A 16340-nucleotide genomic window follows, 5' to 3' on the forward strand; every position below is an offset into this window, starting at 1 on the left:
TTCAAATTGCAAAAGTTCTCTCAAAGTGCTGTTGTAAATACCACATGCACATTAAAGCAACATAAGTGTTTAAGGTTGGTCGTCACCCTGTAATTATGGAGACTTAAGGGCCTCATAACTGCTAAATTGTTGGTCAAAAGTATATAAAAGTATATACATTATTTAGAATGGCAAAGACTTGAAAAATTCATCAATGAGGTCAAATTTGGGCTCAAAATCCCAAATAAAGTTTTTTGGCCCACAAATTTTTTTATTAGTTTTAAAAAAAAAACTACATAAAAAATATCTAAGAGCCAAAAACTGGTTTAAAAAAAAAAAATTTGGTCCAAAAATGAGCATTTTGGCCCAAATTTGACCTCATAGATGAATTTATCAAGTTGTCTTTGCCATTCTAAATATGTATATTTTTATATACTTTAGACCAACAATTTAGCAGTTACAAGGCCCGAAAGTTCCAATAATTCCAGGGTTAAGACCAACCTTAAAGAAACTGCTGCCTCAACACATTGGATGTCACTCACTGGCCGAGAGTTAAATTACTATACAGGGCTATGCATTGGCTGATCTTTAGACACTCATATCAAAGCAGCCAATCATAAAAGCAGTTAGAAAAGTATGCGGAGTACATTAATTGTGTATATAATGTGTACTCCTTGTACTACGCGCAGTGCTTTCGCACACATTCGCATCGCGTAGGATTAATTCATTTTTCAGGTGGGTTGATGCAAATATATTTGGTTCTATTTTTTAACATTTTTAGTGATAATTTTATTATAAAAACAGCAAAAATCACATGTTTTTTTCTCGTGTATGAAATAGGTTAATAAATGCGTATGACTTGTTGTACGCATCAAAATCTCAGTACATGTGCATTATTATCAATCCCAACAAGTGATACACATTTATTAACCTATAAGTATAATTATTACATTGCAGATTAATGTCAGTGTTCCTTAATTCCAGAGTAATGGGAGAGAACATGGACCTTTTCAAGCATCATTATTTCTGAATTTTATGTCCAAAGTATATAAAACTATATATTCTTGGAAAGGAAATGAGTTGAGGAATGCCATGTTTACGTCTGATTTTTTTGAAAAATCTTAACACTTTTTTACCTCAATTTTTTTGTGACAACATATAAAAAATTTGCAGTTAGCTTTTCATGAAGAAGAGGCATGATATTAGAGGTTTTTTTATTCTTTAGAAATTTGTCTCTTATTTTTGAAAAATTGGAAAAAAAAACCATAAAAAAAGAAGAAAGTGGACGAATGTGTCACCCCTTATTCTGCCCTTAAACTAAGTGGGTCTTGTATGGTGATATTACAGGAAAAAATAGAAAACACTGGATATGTGGCCTTTTGTATCTTTTTACTTCATTCTGTATACAAAAACTAATATGACCCTGGGGCTAGTACTTCCATGCACAGTGTTAATTCAGGCAAATTTACTGAAGCCTAATAATTCTGGTATTTGGTCATCAGTTTTCAATGTGACAACAATGGCAAAGTATTATGGAAACGACATATTCACACATTATGGACCATAATGGCTGTATCCCAATGGCATAGTTCAATAAAAAATCATAGTGCAAAATTTGATCTCAAGTATGAGTTTTAGTACCCAAATATTCAAAGGTCATTCAATGAATGTACAAATGTATTAGGGTTAAGAACTGTGCCCCTGATAGATGGGCATGTTGTGGATCCTAGTGACAGTATGTCCATATCATTGTTATCTCCTCCAATCAATCAGTTGATACATGATATCAGACAGCTCATGTGTTGAGTTCTTGTTTAGGGACACCAATAACTAAAGACAGTAAGACCCAGTCCACACTAGTATAGAGGCCGTCAGCCTTTCGCCATCTTGTGGGTACAAATGATCTGTGTGTTCATGCGTCGGACACTACGCGCAGGGTGCAGCGTGCCACGCAGCTGTTATCGCGCCTCAACACAGTGATTTTGCTGCTCAAGCATGGAGATCGAACGACCATCACAGCATGTACCCACAAGATGGCGGCATTTGACGTCACGCTGACGGCCTCTATATTTTCGTCATTGTGTCGTAATAACCTGATTATGACACGATTATGATAAATGAATGATGAGAGCTTCCACACAGTCAGCACCTCATCATCGTGTCATAATAAATTCTGATTTTACATGTACACACACCACAGCAATTACAAAGTCCATTGAGTAAACATAAATACACAAGCAATTTTCATCGGCAATTACGACACGATCATGCTACAAACCGGGCCAATGATGGAAATTTTCATCATTCGCAAATGATGACTCAATTGTAGTATGCTGATGACACTGAGCGAACACACGGTACTAATATCATAATACGATTATGACACGATCGTAATTGACGGGTAAAAACGCACTCATGTGGACCGGAACTAACACTGTACCTTTTGTTTTCATCTCTATATCACAGGAATCTCCATTCAGTCAGTTGATATATGATATCAGGCAACCATTGAGTCAAGCTCATGTGTTGAGTTCTTGTTTAGGGAGACCAATAGCTGAAATGGTCATGAGTGTATCACAATCGCAACATATTGACATCCATGGAAACCACTGTTGCCAAGTTGCAAATTCAAGTGTAAGTTGAAATTGGGCTATTTCATTTAAAATCCACACTAAATATCTTCCACACGAAATATCTTCCACAGGGGGAGTATGTTTTTCAAATGTAATTGGTCAGAGTTAATCATTTTGAAACCCATACTCCCCCTGTATTACGGCTTTACCTAAATCTTCCACAACTGAAGTAAGTATTTCAAATAGAAGTTACCCAATTGTCTATTCTATTCAAAATTGATACTCCCTCTGTGGCAGACTTTAGCTAAATTTTCCACAGGGGAAGTGTGAATTTGAAATGGAATAGCCCATTTACAGTTGCTAAGATAAATTCTGAATGTTGCGTCTGATGTCATCCTTGCAGGGTGTAGCAAGTGTCTGTACTCAAAGGATGCATGCTTATGTATGATGATGTACATTTAAACAAGGTAAATCAGCAAGACATCCATCTACTTTGAGTGACAGGTGATGACAGACACAGCATTCTGAATTTTAAATATTCCAAGTTATATTAAGGGATCTGGAATGAGCGTTTTGAGAGCATTTCAACAGTATTTTTTGTGGGACATGAGAGCACATCAGACATATCAAAAGAAGCATTAAGGGATCTGGAATGAGCGTTTTGACAGCATTTTTTGTGGGACATCAGAGCACATCAGACCTATCGAATTGCATTCTGAATATGAAGAATGTCTTTCTGATATCAAATAATTTTCATTTTTTGAAATTCACGATATAATACAAATTTTATGACAAATTATTAAAATTTGATATTTTGCACATTTTTGATATATAACAGTCCTCGAAGTAAATTTTATAAATCTAATGATATATTCTTAAAGTGTATGTAGCTGGGAGGAAAAGCAGACTATCAATTGAAAATTTTGACCTTTCATATTGAAGATATGGATTTTTTTCACAAAAAGACCTAATTTTTTTGGGTGTTTTGGGGAAAAATCCATATCTTCAATAATGAAAGGTCAAAATTTTCAATTGATCGTCGGGTTTTCATCCCACCTACATACACTTTAAGTATAAATCATCAGATTTATAAAGTTTACTGAGTACTGTTAAATATCAAAAATATCAATTTTAATAATTTGCCATAAAATGTGTATTACATTGCAATTTCAAAAATCAAAATTATTTGATATCAGAAGGACATTCTTCAGTATTCAAAATGCAATTCGATATGTCTGATGTGCTAATGTCCAACAATAAATACTGTCCAAACGTTCATACCCCATCCCTTAAGTGATAGCTTATTTTAATGTCTCCATCTCTCAAAGATTTTTTCAAGAGCTTTAAATATTATTCTATATTGAAAACTGTACTACTAAGAACAGTGAGGTAGTGCAAGGTCATCCCTTACCACAGATACTAAAATTATCTTGTTCAGACGGGCGCTACCTCTAGGCTAGGTAGCTTTGTGTTAGCCTAACACGAACTTAACTCTAAGCCTGTGTGAACAAGCTAGTGTGTTCTTTATAAATTGAGAGAGAGGGTGAGGGAGGGAGGGAGAGAGAGAGTGGGAAGATGAGGCAGAGTGGGAGAGAGAGAGACTTGAGAGATAGAGAGGATGGAAGAACTCTTGTGAATCAGTAATTGTGGGGACATGCGTGGAGCTTTTCACTGTTTTAGTGGGGACATTTTTACAAAGTGGGGACATCATGAACTCCCCACAGGGACATGACGAGGTCCCCACAATTACGGTATGTCAGAAAAATGAGAAAGACACCATTTTTAAGAGTGAGGACTACTGGTAGGGGTCCCTGCGTATCTTGTCCTTTTACATGCATATAAAGGAAGGTTGCAGAGAGAGGGGTTTGGTGATAAGAGCGTTTTTAAAAAAGTGGGGACAATCCAAAATGGTCCCGGAAAGTAGGTTAAAGGCACGAGTCCTCGCTATTTGTGAGAGAATTTGCTCAACTTTTAAGGAAGCATATATTGGGGTGAGAGAGGGGGTATGTCAAATAGAAATAGGGGGTGCTCTATCGACTAGTGGCATCATAAAAAATTCTAGGACCTATGGTTAGCATGTAGTGGGGACCAGATTCGCACAAATTAGGCCCCCCAGAACACGCTATGAGGGAGGAAGATGCAGAGGGGTAGGATGGTGAGAAAGCGAGAGATTGATTGATTGAAATAATCCAATATCGAATTGATAAGTGTATAAAATCTGCTCTGAAACTTTGAAAATATCTTTTTGTTTTTAGTGCTTGGATGATGCAGCCCTTGTGTGGACTTTGGAAGAAGTACAGGAAGTGAGTGACGCACAGAGTGAGCAAAGTGATCTATTCAGCAACGAAGGGGGCTATGAAGCAGATAGTGAGAGAGATGAAAGCCCAGTAGGTACGTAGCAAAGTGATCTATTCAGCAATGAAGGGGGTTATGAAGCAGATAGTGAGAGAGATGAAAGCCCAGTAGGTGCGTAGCAAAGTGATCTATTCAGCAATGAAGGGGGCTATGAAGCAGATAGTGAGAGAGATGAAAGCCCAGTAGGTACGTAGCAAAGTGATCTATTCAGCAATGAAGGGGGTTATGAAGCAGATAGTGAGAGAGATGAAAGCCCAGTAGGTACGTAGCAAAGTGATCTATTCAGCAATGAAGGGGGTTATGAAGCAGATAGTGAGAGAGATGAAAGCCTAGTAGGTATGTAGCAAAGTGATCTATTCAGCAATGAAGGGGGTTATGAAGCAGATAGTGAGAGAGATGAAAGCCCAGTAGGTATGTAGCAAAGTGATCTATTCAGCAATGAAGGGGGTTATGAAGCAGATAGTGAGAGAGATGAAAGCCCAGTAGGTATGTAGCAAAGAGTTCTTTTCAGCAATTAAGGTGGCTATGAAGCAGATAGTGAGAGAGATGAAAGCCCAGTAGGTATGTAGCAAAGTGATCTATTCAGCAATGAAGGGGGTTATGAAGCAGATAGTGAGAGAGATGAAAGCCCAGTAGGTATGTAGCAAAGTGATCTATTCAGCAATGAAGGGGGTTATGAAGCAGATAGTGAGAGAGATGAAAGCCCAGTAGATGTGTAGCAAAGTGATCTATTCAGCAATGAAGGGGGCTATGAAGCAGATAGTGAGAGAGATGAAAGCCCAGTAGGTACGTAGCAGAGTGATCTATTCAGCAATGAAGGGGGCTATGAAGCAGATAGTGAGAGAGATGAAAGCCCAGTAGGTACGTAGCAGAGTGATCTATTCAGCAATGAAGGGGGTTATGAAGCAGATAGTGAGAGAGATGAAAGCCCAGTAGGTACGTAGCAAAGTGATCTATTCAGCAATGAAGGGGGTTATGAAGCAGATAGTGAGAGAGATGAAAGCCCAGTAGGTACGTAGCAAAGTGATCTATTCAGCAATGAAGGGGGTTATGAAGCAGATAGTGAGAGAGATGAAAGCCCAGTAGGTACGTAGCAAAGTGATCTATTCAGCAATGAAGGGGGTATGAAGCAGATAGTGAGAGAGATGAAAGCCCAGTAGGTGCGTAGCAAAGTGATCTATTCAGCAATGAAGGGGGCTATGAAGCAGATAGTGAGAGAGATGAAAGCCCAGTAGGTACGTAGCAAAGTGATCTATTCAGCAATGAAGGGGGCTATGAAGCAGATAGTGAGAGAGATGAAAGCCCAGTAGGTATGTAGCAAAGTGATCTATTCAGCAATGAAGGTGGTGTAGTCAAATTGTGTCAGCCATGGAAGATTATGAAGATGTGCATGGATTTCAACTGCAATAGCCCATTGCTCCAGAAAGTAAGACAGGCCACTAAATGTTTTATCCATAGACTAATACAGTCCCTGTGCATTGTATATGCTGTGAATTTTCGCATATTCATGAGGGCCGATTGTGCGATCATGCATGTCTAACAATCATGCTAGTGTTATGTGCTGTATTGTGTATCTTTGTGTTTACACAAGACCTTAAAAATATGTGGTACATGTATGTGTTTAGTAGTTTCATCTGTTGCAATTCGTTGAATGAACAGCCCTCATTATCAGGTGATGCTGAGACTTTGACTCTTTAAAGTTCATCCAGAGGTCTTCCGGATTTTTTTTTTTTTTTTTTTTAACATTTCCGGGATTGGATGATGATAATTAAGTCATAAAAAGAGCCAAAAATTTTTTTTTGAGGGGTGATACCCTGCAGCCTAATCCCCGGACAACCCCTTGCACTTCCGGAAATTTGGCGATGTGCTTGCCTTTGGCTCACATGTTTTTCAGGGAGTGGATCGTTACCTCACTTACACCTCTGTTCATCTGTATCTCGTAAGTCCATGGTTTTATCCCTTTCCTTACAGTTGATCCTTCAAGCATCAAATCTGAAAGCACTTCTAGCAACACCTCCAGACAACGCATTCTACTCTACCCACAAATCTGTAGTCTGCTGATAGAACTCCTAGCCACTAGTCCTGGTGCTGCATACCATGAGGTGTTATGCTACAGTCTAAACCATCTGATTTCACTAGCTAAGAGTAGCAAAGCTAACTGCGCTGGTCTGTATCAGAGCGGTTTGCCCGGGATCCTGCTGAAATGTTATGGCGAGGTGCTGACGAGTAAAGATGTGACGACACAGGGTAAGTAATAATATCATAGCATTACCGTGAGAATTTTGGTGTTAAATGACGATCCAACAACAACATCCACAAATTATAAGTTGCCAATATTCAAAAAGTCAATTGTTCAAAGGCGCTGAAAGTCAAACACATGAAATTAAATTTGATAGGATTGTTGGAACAGATGTTCCATTCTTTTGGCCCAAAACATAAGAACGATCTGTCTGCGAATGACACACTATGGGTTCCGAGTCAAGAAACTGAGGAGATGATGTTGATGACCGCAGTTGTGGCTGGAGCAAATCAGATGTAACAAGAAGACACTTGTGTAACAATGGATGTTTCATGAATGCTTGAAGAAGACTTTCCTTTTCAAATGTTTATGAAGCTGAGAAAATCTTCGACTCGTTCAACCTTATACAGGGTGTCTAGCTGTAAGAACTTTACCATCAGAAAGTTTGATTTGTGGGTATTTGACGTTCCACAAACATGGGTAGCATTTTCAGGCTTTTGGTATACTAATGGCTTCCATTTCTTGGTCAATTTTGGTATATGGATGGGTTATTTTAACCAAATGTTCTCAATTTTTTTCCTGAAAATAGCACAATTTGCCTCTATGTAGGTAAAATTTTGGAAATTCATCCAAATTTTGAAATAAAATTCGTACAAACTAAGACAATTTTTGTTTAATTTGGCTGAAAATGTTTACTTCTAGTATATCGATGGGTCCATTTTGAAATTCTCAGCGGCACACCCCTACCCAAACCAAACTTGATGAGTACCCTTCCAAATTAGCGTCTAAGTAACACACCATCTACTGATCATTCAATCCTAGCATGGACAATTTCTAATTAGTATATATTACACAATATTATCAGATTATACAAACATTGGCTGTTAAAGCAATGATAAAACTACAAGGTTTGTAAAGAGGAGTTTGCTCTTCATAGACTTAACGGGTAAAAAAAGACACCTTAAACAACAACAACATCAAACAAACAAACAAAAAACAAGATAATTTCAAGATGAAGTACTCGAAAGAGTCAAGAGATGTAACTAAAGATAATATTTTTAAGTTCCTATATTTTAGGTCTGTTTTGATGTATTTGCCTTTTAAAAATTGAATCTTTGGAATTTCTGCAATACTTGCATAGATAATTGGGTTTATCTTGTAAATGTGAAGTGTCATTAGAATTTAGAAATAAATAAAATTTTAACTTATGACTGGGTAGTGGGTATCCTTTCTTATCTAAGACCATATCACATCCCAACTGTATATAGTTCAGTACTTTATATGACCCATTCAAGCAAAACTTGTAATGACACAATATACACGTATGATATTAATACATTTTATACTTTGCTCCCTAAATGATATCCATGTGACAAAAATCTTATCCTTTGATTGCAGTTGAGAGGAGCCTCCTTCTTGAGTTATTTGCGGTGCTAATTCAACACAGTTTATCTGCCAAAGAACTTCGGGATTATCTTACATACTTCCAAGCTGAGCAACCCCCTGTGGTAAGTCAACAAAGCAAAGAGTTGATTTGATAAGCTTTCTATGTCCAATTGCTGCTCAGGGTATTAAGGTGGTGTTAAAGGCAAGGTTTAGGGAAATTTTTGCAAATATCTCCAAAACCTTTCATGATACAATCTCAAGTGAGTTTGTACTTATGTAGGGATATGTTGGCCATGGTATGAAGGTAATAAAACCGTAACCAAGCAGTCGCTATTGGCTTCTGACCAATCACATTGAAAGTTGGTTTTTTCCTGTTTTTTCGCAAATCACTTCATTTGTCCCAATAAAAGTATACTCACATGTTGAGTCATGTTCCTGCACACCTCCACTGATTTTCCCATAAAAAAAATCCCAGTGGAATTCCCCCTGGGGGGTCAAAGTGAAATTTTTGTTTTTTGGCCATAGATTCCATATTACTTACAAACTTTTTACGGGAAAATCAGCAGAGGTTATTCGTGATGTTCTTTATTTGTGGGTAACTTTCTTTTTATTTATTTGGACATGTGCAATTTCAACCGTACGAGGGCAGTATCCAGGTCTGAAATTTCTCGGTCCCTGGAGAGCAATAATCAGAGGAGGTAGGGTGCTGAAAACACTGCCGAAAATTTTTAAAAATTATTATCTTCTTCTGTGCCAAAGATGAAATCGATCCATAGATCTTTAATTTGCATTTAAAACCACCTTAAACACAACTAGATTATAGCATGACCAGCAACTGACTACTGTGTTCCTTCACTTCCAGTATTACTAGGCAACATGCTGTGTAAAGAATGCGAAAATTAAAAAAAAAATCTTGCCCAAAGCAGCTAATTTGACATATATACAGCCATATGTCAAACTTGATCCACTTTGGGTCATAAAATAGCCAATTTTAAATGTGTAGAGCATTTAAAAATCAGCCGGTGGGGCCTGTAGAACATGTTTTAGTCACCTTGGCGGTATTATTTTGATCAACTTTGAACTTCAGAACAGTTTTGCATTTTTGACTTTGCGGGGTTTTGTACAAAATGACCGAGTTGACCCAGAAGTTGCGTACTTGGGATTGAACAATCAAGACAGGGTGTAACAGTCGAATTCACTTTTTCTCTTTTGAATTTGACTACTTTCTCTGCTTAGTGTAAACATCCCCGTCAGAAAATTATGTATGCTATTAATCCTTGGTCGCAATATGAATTTGATGTCAAATTTGAAGTCGACTTCTCTCTGTGTAAACAGGGTCATAGATAAGAGGTATAATCTGTTAAGTATGTTTAGCTATGGTTTGAATCACCGCAATTAAGGTCATGTTGTGAAAACAAGCAGTGTACAATGTTATCATACTTGTCAATTTATTTCAATGTGTGTGGTGGTTATGTACACAACACATTACCTTTACACTGTTTATTATCTATCATTTGATGCTCATTTGCTAAGCATCTCAAATTAACATTGAATGTAATACTGAGTATCTTGTGCCTTAAAATTGGAGTCTAAAGGTGGCCAAAGAAACATTTTCCTTGTGTCCTGGTCCAGTTATTGGATCAGGCATTAGGTGAAATCCGTTTCAATCTTACAATGATTTAAGCCAGATATGCCAGCACTTGGATCTCAAGTGTGACACAATCTGGTCCATGGAAATTTGAAACTTGAGATAAAGATAAAAGTATGGAGTAAAAAACAATAAAATACATAAGAAAATAGACATCAAAAAACTTTAGAACCAAGTATGCTAGACCTTTGGTGTTTTCAGTAAATGATAGCCTATTGTATGTATAATGTGATAATTACAGTAACTCAATTTTCAAAAATGCCTCCTTTGGCCCCCATGGACCAGATCATGTCACAAATATGCTCATCTGCATGTATCAGGGGACAGATCTTAAACCCCAATATGCTCGTACATTTACAGCATGACCTTTCAATATGTTGAAACTCATACTTCATAATTTGAGGTCAAATTTTGAGCTGTAGTTGTTTAATGGAGGTTAATGAATTATGACTTTGTAAATGAGATCATTGTGGCTTGTAGCGCATCATGATGTGGGAACAAGGGACAAGTAATCAAAAGTAAACAAAAGACAACCAGTGTTTGAGCAGATACAATGCCCTTCATTGGGGATAAACATGTGAATCGCATGATTGAAGCCAATAATTGAAGCTAAAATCATATTACAAGATACACAGCCAAAGAAAGCAGTTATCTAAACTTTAATACATTTACTGCTTTTCACAGGGCAACCTACTCTGCACACTTCTTGATGTAGTAAGCAGTATGAAGAGCCAACCATCCTGCATCATCTGCTTTCCACCTGTTACCGCAACATCATCAACTTCACAACAGTACACGCTACCACGGGTAGAATCTGACATCTCAATATCCTCCAAGAGTGCGTTGACCCCAGATGTTGACCTCTCCTCACCGTGGGTCGTAGCCCCTATGCAGCTGACATGTAAAAGCAACCTAGCATGGCCGCCTGTAGGCAAGGGGTTCAGTTTGACCATGTGGTTGAGGGTAGAGGAAAAGAAGACCAGTGAGTTCTTAGTGGGGAATGTTGGAGCTCGTAGGCTGAGGGTCAAAAGCAAATCATCTGCAAGACTTTTTCCAAGAAATCAAAGCATGGAAAATATAGGTAAGATTTGTTTTCATTGATGAAGCAATTATGCTGTATCATTTGTGATGCGATCAAGCAAAATCAGTCGGAACTGGGAAATATTGATTTTGAGATATAGCCAAACAAAGGAAATATTTCCTTATGTTTTCTCTTGTTTTGGAAACTCTTTAATTGCTCTTATCTTTGGAACTGGTTGTTTAATTTCAATGGGGTTTTCTGCAAAATGCAGCTTTGTAAATGCGTTTTACTATCCTATAAGAAACTAAAAATTTAATAATTCTGGGTTCCGACTGATTTTGATCGCATCACATTTTTCTGACAGAACTTCATAAGTGTAAAAAAGTGTTTTCCAGCAACATGTTTGAAACATTACAAACTTTTCATATTTACTTACAGTGGATTTTGTAGAATAATGTAGGGTACATGTTATTTGTTTTTCAATATACCCAGAATTATCTTGATGTAAATTTTATTTTTGACTGAAGATATTGAACCATTGATCAGTCAAGTTCTTATAACCTTTTTTGAAACTTTTTTTGTACCAAAGGTATTATTCTTACTGCAAATATTGAGTGAGGAATTGCATTTTAATGTTTCTGAAAGAACAAACTTGTGGTAATGTGTTTTAAGCAGTTCAGTTACCTCAATCAATAAGGCACTAATCTATGGTGCACGGGTGCTTGAGGGTACTAAACACAACATTAAAAGAAAGTCTGTACTTACGTAACCTGTCCTGCAGCAAACAAAAGTTGCAAATCAAAACGATGCACACAGTCAAAATTGCTAAAGCATGGTCAAGCTTGCTTGCCCGTACAATGTGTGGTTTGTTCAATTGTTAATTTGAAACGCATGGATGAATTATGAGAATGAAAACATTGAAATATAAAATGCTATGAAGCAACTTGTTATGATAACGAGAAAAAACAGTTAAAATTAAGGCCAGGATAATGGTTAAACATTGTGACAAGCTTCCTGTGATATGAAACGGCGAATACGCCACAGATTTCGTATGTGAAAATTAACAGAACTACATATTGAGTTTATGATTAAGATTTTTCACAGATGATTTTGATGAATACACAGATTATCAAGTTTGAGTTGAAAATTCTGAAGCGTAGGCAAAACACGGTTATTTGCAAAAACAATGAATTCTGTTTTGTCTTGATTAAGTTGGAGCATATTGTCCACCATCCATTCATTTATTCTAGCAACACAAGATGTTAATTTAGCGTTAATTCACCGTCCCCTATGATCTTAGGATTGAATTCAGCAAAAAGTTGAATGTCATCCGCGTAAGCATGAAAAGAAACATCATGTGCACGAATGATGTCACCAAGTGGGCGGTATATAACATAAACCCTTGTGGGCCTATTATAGAGCCCTGAGGAAGTGAGTACGTGAGCATATGCTCTTTGGAAAACGTGTTCTTGACATTGACCTTTACGGTGCGGTTATGAAGATAAGTACTAAACCAAGATTTAACGACACCGCCCATGCCAAATCTAGTCTGAAGCCTATGAAGTAAGATACTATGATCTACAGTATCAAAGGCAGCGGACATGTCCAGTAGAACCGTGAAGACAGCATTACCTTTGTCAAGAGACTGCAGGATATCGTTCTTAACTTTTAACAATGCAGTCTCCGTACTATGGTTTCGCCTATAGGCCGACTGATGTTGTTCACCAAGGCAATTGCTGTCCACATAGTCGGTAACCTGACATGTCACTGCCTTTTCCACTACTTTAGACAGAAAGGTAATATTCGCAACAGGGCGATAGCTCTTTAATGAGTCTGGATCCATGGTGTTCTTCTTGATAACAGGTTTTACGATGGAATGTTTCAACCTTGATGGAAATATACCTGATGCAAGAGAAGCATTGACAATTTTTGTTATTACAGGAAGCATGGTATGAAGGTTTTCTACCATTTAAGACAGTATGTTACATACAATTAAAAAATTTGGGGTAGCATGTTTTCCTCTTTTTTTTCTTTTGCTTATTAGCTTGAAATGCCCCGGGCAAAAAACTTTAACTCTCCCAGTGTACAAGAATTAAATTTGGGCAGCTGATCCCGGGTGCAATGGTTATTATATATGTAGGTTGACTAGGGTTCTACTCCTGCTTTGAGCTGCTCCCTGAATTATGAAATGGCGTATAAGATGTATCTTGGGCCATAGTTGTTGTCGACATTCTGTCAAGCACAATGGGCTTTAAAAATCACACTCCCCCTGTGGAAGATTTTGGAAATATTTTCTACAGGGGGAGTATGTTTTTCAAATGTAATTGGTCACAGTTAATCATTATGAAACCCATACTCTCCCTGCATTATGGCTTTACCTATATCTTCCACAAATGGGGTGAGTATTTCAAGTGGAAGTTACCCAATTGTATATTCTATTTATGATGTTATCTCCTTACACTATATACATTTTTTTCACCAGGTGAGAAAGGCAATCAGTCACCAAGCCGGTCTAGCTTGGAGAAGATGTCACAGAGCACCAAAGGCTACATGCACCTTGTTTCTCTGGGTACCAGAGATTTCACATTCCAAATGTGGATTGAGCCAAGGATGAACAAGCTACTTATAAGGTGAGATGACAATGACATCAAGTTTACTACTAAAAAACTGGTACTAATTTACAATACAAAATTGTAATTTACAATAGTGTAGAAACTTAATGTAAATTATCTCATAATATAACAATATTTTAATCCCAATCCTACACTTGGTTTCATAGAAGAACAGCAGTCCCTTGCTCAGATTGATGTGAGCGTCCTGTTAATGGGTGATATACGCTGAGCTTTATTTGCGACGACCAAAATTTTGAAGCGTTTACCGGCCAATCGGATTACCGTGTCTGTTGTTTTGATTGTCAGACGATTGAATCAGCCAATCAGAACCCCACTTCTGTGTTTACGCTGTGCACACACTCTCAAAATGTAAACAACTGCTGTTCCTGAGAAAATATATACTTAGTTCTCTGGGTTGATAGGATGAACAAATTTGTTAGAAAGTGTAAACCTGACCCTATTTTCAGAGTCTTTTGTTATTTTTAAGTTTTGCTCCCACAATTAAATAAAAAAAATCACTGTTGAAAGCGTTAAACTGTAGACATCACTATTTCGCATGACACTAATCAGGTGCCCAATTTGCTTGTAGGTTATGCCAAGGCATTGGTAAAGACAGCAGTATACAAGTAGCAGAAGCATCGTGCAGTGGCATGTTAACGTGTGGTCAGTGGGATCACTTAACAGTGACGTATGAAGAGAAAGCAGAACCAAGAAGAATGACAGGATTGGTATGTGTGAATGTCTCATTCGTTTTGTTTATTGTTTGATTGTTTAGTCGTTAAATTCTGAGTGATGAGGGTTTGCTGTTTATGTAATGTAAAATTTCTATATTTTAGTTCAGAAGTGGAGTTTTATTATTATGATATTTAAAGAACAGCAAGATATTCATCCGGTCTTGTCCAAAGAAAACATGTTTCTTTGTCTCCCTTGTCCAGAGTTGGATTGTATGTATCGTCAGGTTGAAAACAGAAGAAGTTCACCAGACCTGCCAACTGTCCCTCATTTTGAGGGACTGTCCCTCATTTGCAGTTTTCCAAAGTGAAAAAGAGGGACAGTCCTGCTTTCTGAAAATTTCAGTGATGGCAATTTTAAATGTAAGAACAGCAGAAAATGATGCAAACAGCATTCTCTTTGGTCTTTTGTGATAAGTTTACACCTGCAAAACCTTCCCTTAATTCTGAAAGTATTTCACACCTCAAGTCTTTGAATTTGTCGGTACCTATTTTTGTGTACATGTACAAGGTTTTTGCCTCAATGTCCCTCTTTCTGACTTCGCTAGGTTGGCAGGTCTGGTTCACACTTAGGAAGAAAATGACAGATTCCTTACGCAATGCAGTTCACAGCTGAAATATGCAAATAGGTTACTGTTACTATGTTATAATAAATAATGATCAGATGTGTTTTAAGGGGGTACTACACCCCTGTGGTAAATTTGTGACTATTTTTGCATTTTTTTCAAAAAATAATAACACACTGGTATCAAAAGTTATGTATATTATTGGGGCAAGGAATCCAATTACTACACTGTAATTTCAGTGACTCCAGACAAGCGGTTCAGTATACATAATAGGAAATGAGGTACATTCTAGCGGTACCTCTTTTCTTATCATAAATAACGAACCACTTGTCTTGGGTCACTGAAATTCCAGTGTAGTAATTGGATTCCTTGCCCCTATAATCAGGGACTGTCTTTTGGAATTTGCTGGAGAGTATTAAATAGCTCTTCTGGAGCATTCAAGGAGAGCAGTTTTAGAGCATTTACAATAGAACGTAAGAAGAGAAGGGTTATTCAAGGAGAGCTAAAATCACTCTCCTATATCAGATTTAAGGAGAGCAGTAGAGAGTGATTACTCTCGCTCTCCTCAAAAGTCAGTCCCTGCTATAATATACATAACTTTGGTTACCACTGTGTAGTACCCCCTTAATATATTTTAAAAAACATAGCCGATAAGGCAATAAACATAATACTAAATGTTTTTTGATTTCACAGGTAACACTTGTGATTAATGGCAGTCAATACAGAGACATCTTCTTGGATTATACGTACAAAGGAAGCATACCGTACAATAAACCTGGATCTGGATTAACACAACTTAGCTGTCTGGTAGGGCATAGTTATCCTACCAGGAGTGCTGCTGAGTCTGCAAGTCTAGGGTCTTGGCAGCTTGGTAATATGCTCATCTTCAATGGTGAGTATCATCTACTGAGTATTGATTTGTAACAGATTTCTTTTGCACAAAACTTTTATTCACTATTGACAGTTTCACCTATTGTGGTCAATAGGCATCATCAGAATGATGATTGTTGATCCATACTTGAATAAGAAACTTTTGGTTATGGAAAAATTGAGTTAGCTTGAAATGGAATAATTGGAAAGTGGAAAAATTGAGTTAGCTTCAAATTCCCCTGGACAAGGAACTTACTGCTAATTGTCTCGTTGTAACCCGTACGAAACTGGGGGAGCTGATCCTGGTTGCAAAGGTTGTTTGTGAAATGTCTAGGATGTGAGCTCTTGTAGCAGCAAAGT

General features: G+C 37.4%; 1 protein-coding gene across 1 annotated transcript in view; it reads left to right on the forward strand.

Moving 5' to 3' along the window:
- Positions 1–16340, forward strand: part of LOC140152351 (lysosomal-trafficking regulator-like) — a 134999-nt gene that overhangs the window by 65422 nt on the left and 53237 nt on the right. Inside the window, 8 exon segments of the mRNA XM_072174655.1 lie at positions 2446–2613; positions 4808–4943; positions 6879–7154; positions 8545–8654; positions 10865–11261; positions 13684–13831; positions 14403–14541; positions 15804–16002. Coding sequence (XP_072030756.1) covers positions 2446–2613; positions 4808–4943; positions 6879–7154; positions 8545–8654; positions 10865–11261; positions 13684–13831; positions 14403–14541; positions 15804–16002 — 1573 coding nt within the window.

This window comes from Amphiura filiformis, chromosome 5 (genome assembly GCF_039555335.1).
Source record: "Amphiura filiformis chromosome 5, Afil_fr2py, whole genome shotgun sequence".
Classification (NCBI taxonomy): Eukaryota; Metazoa; Echinodermata; class Ophiuroidea; order Amphilepidida; family Amphiuridae; genus Amphiura; species Amphiura filiformis.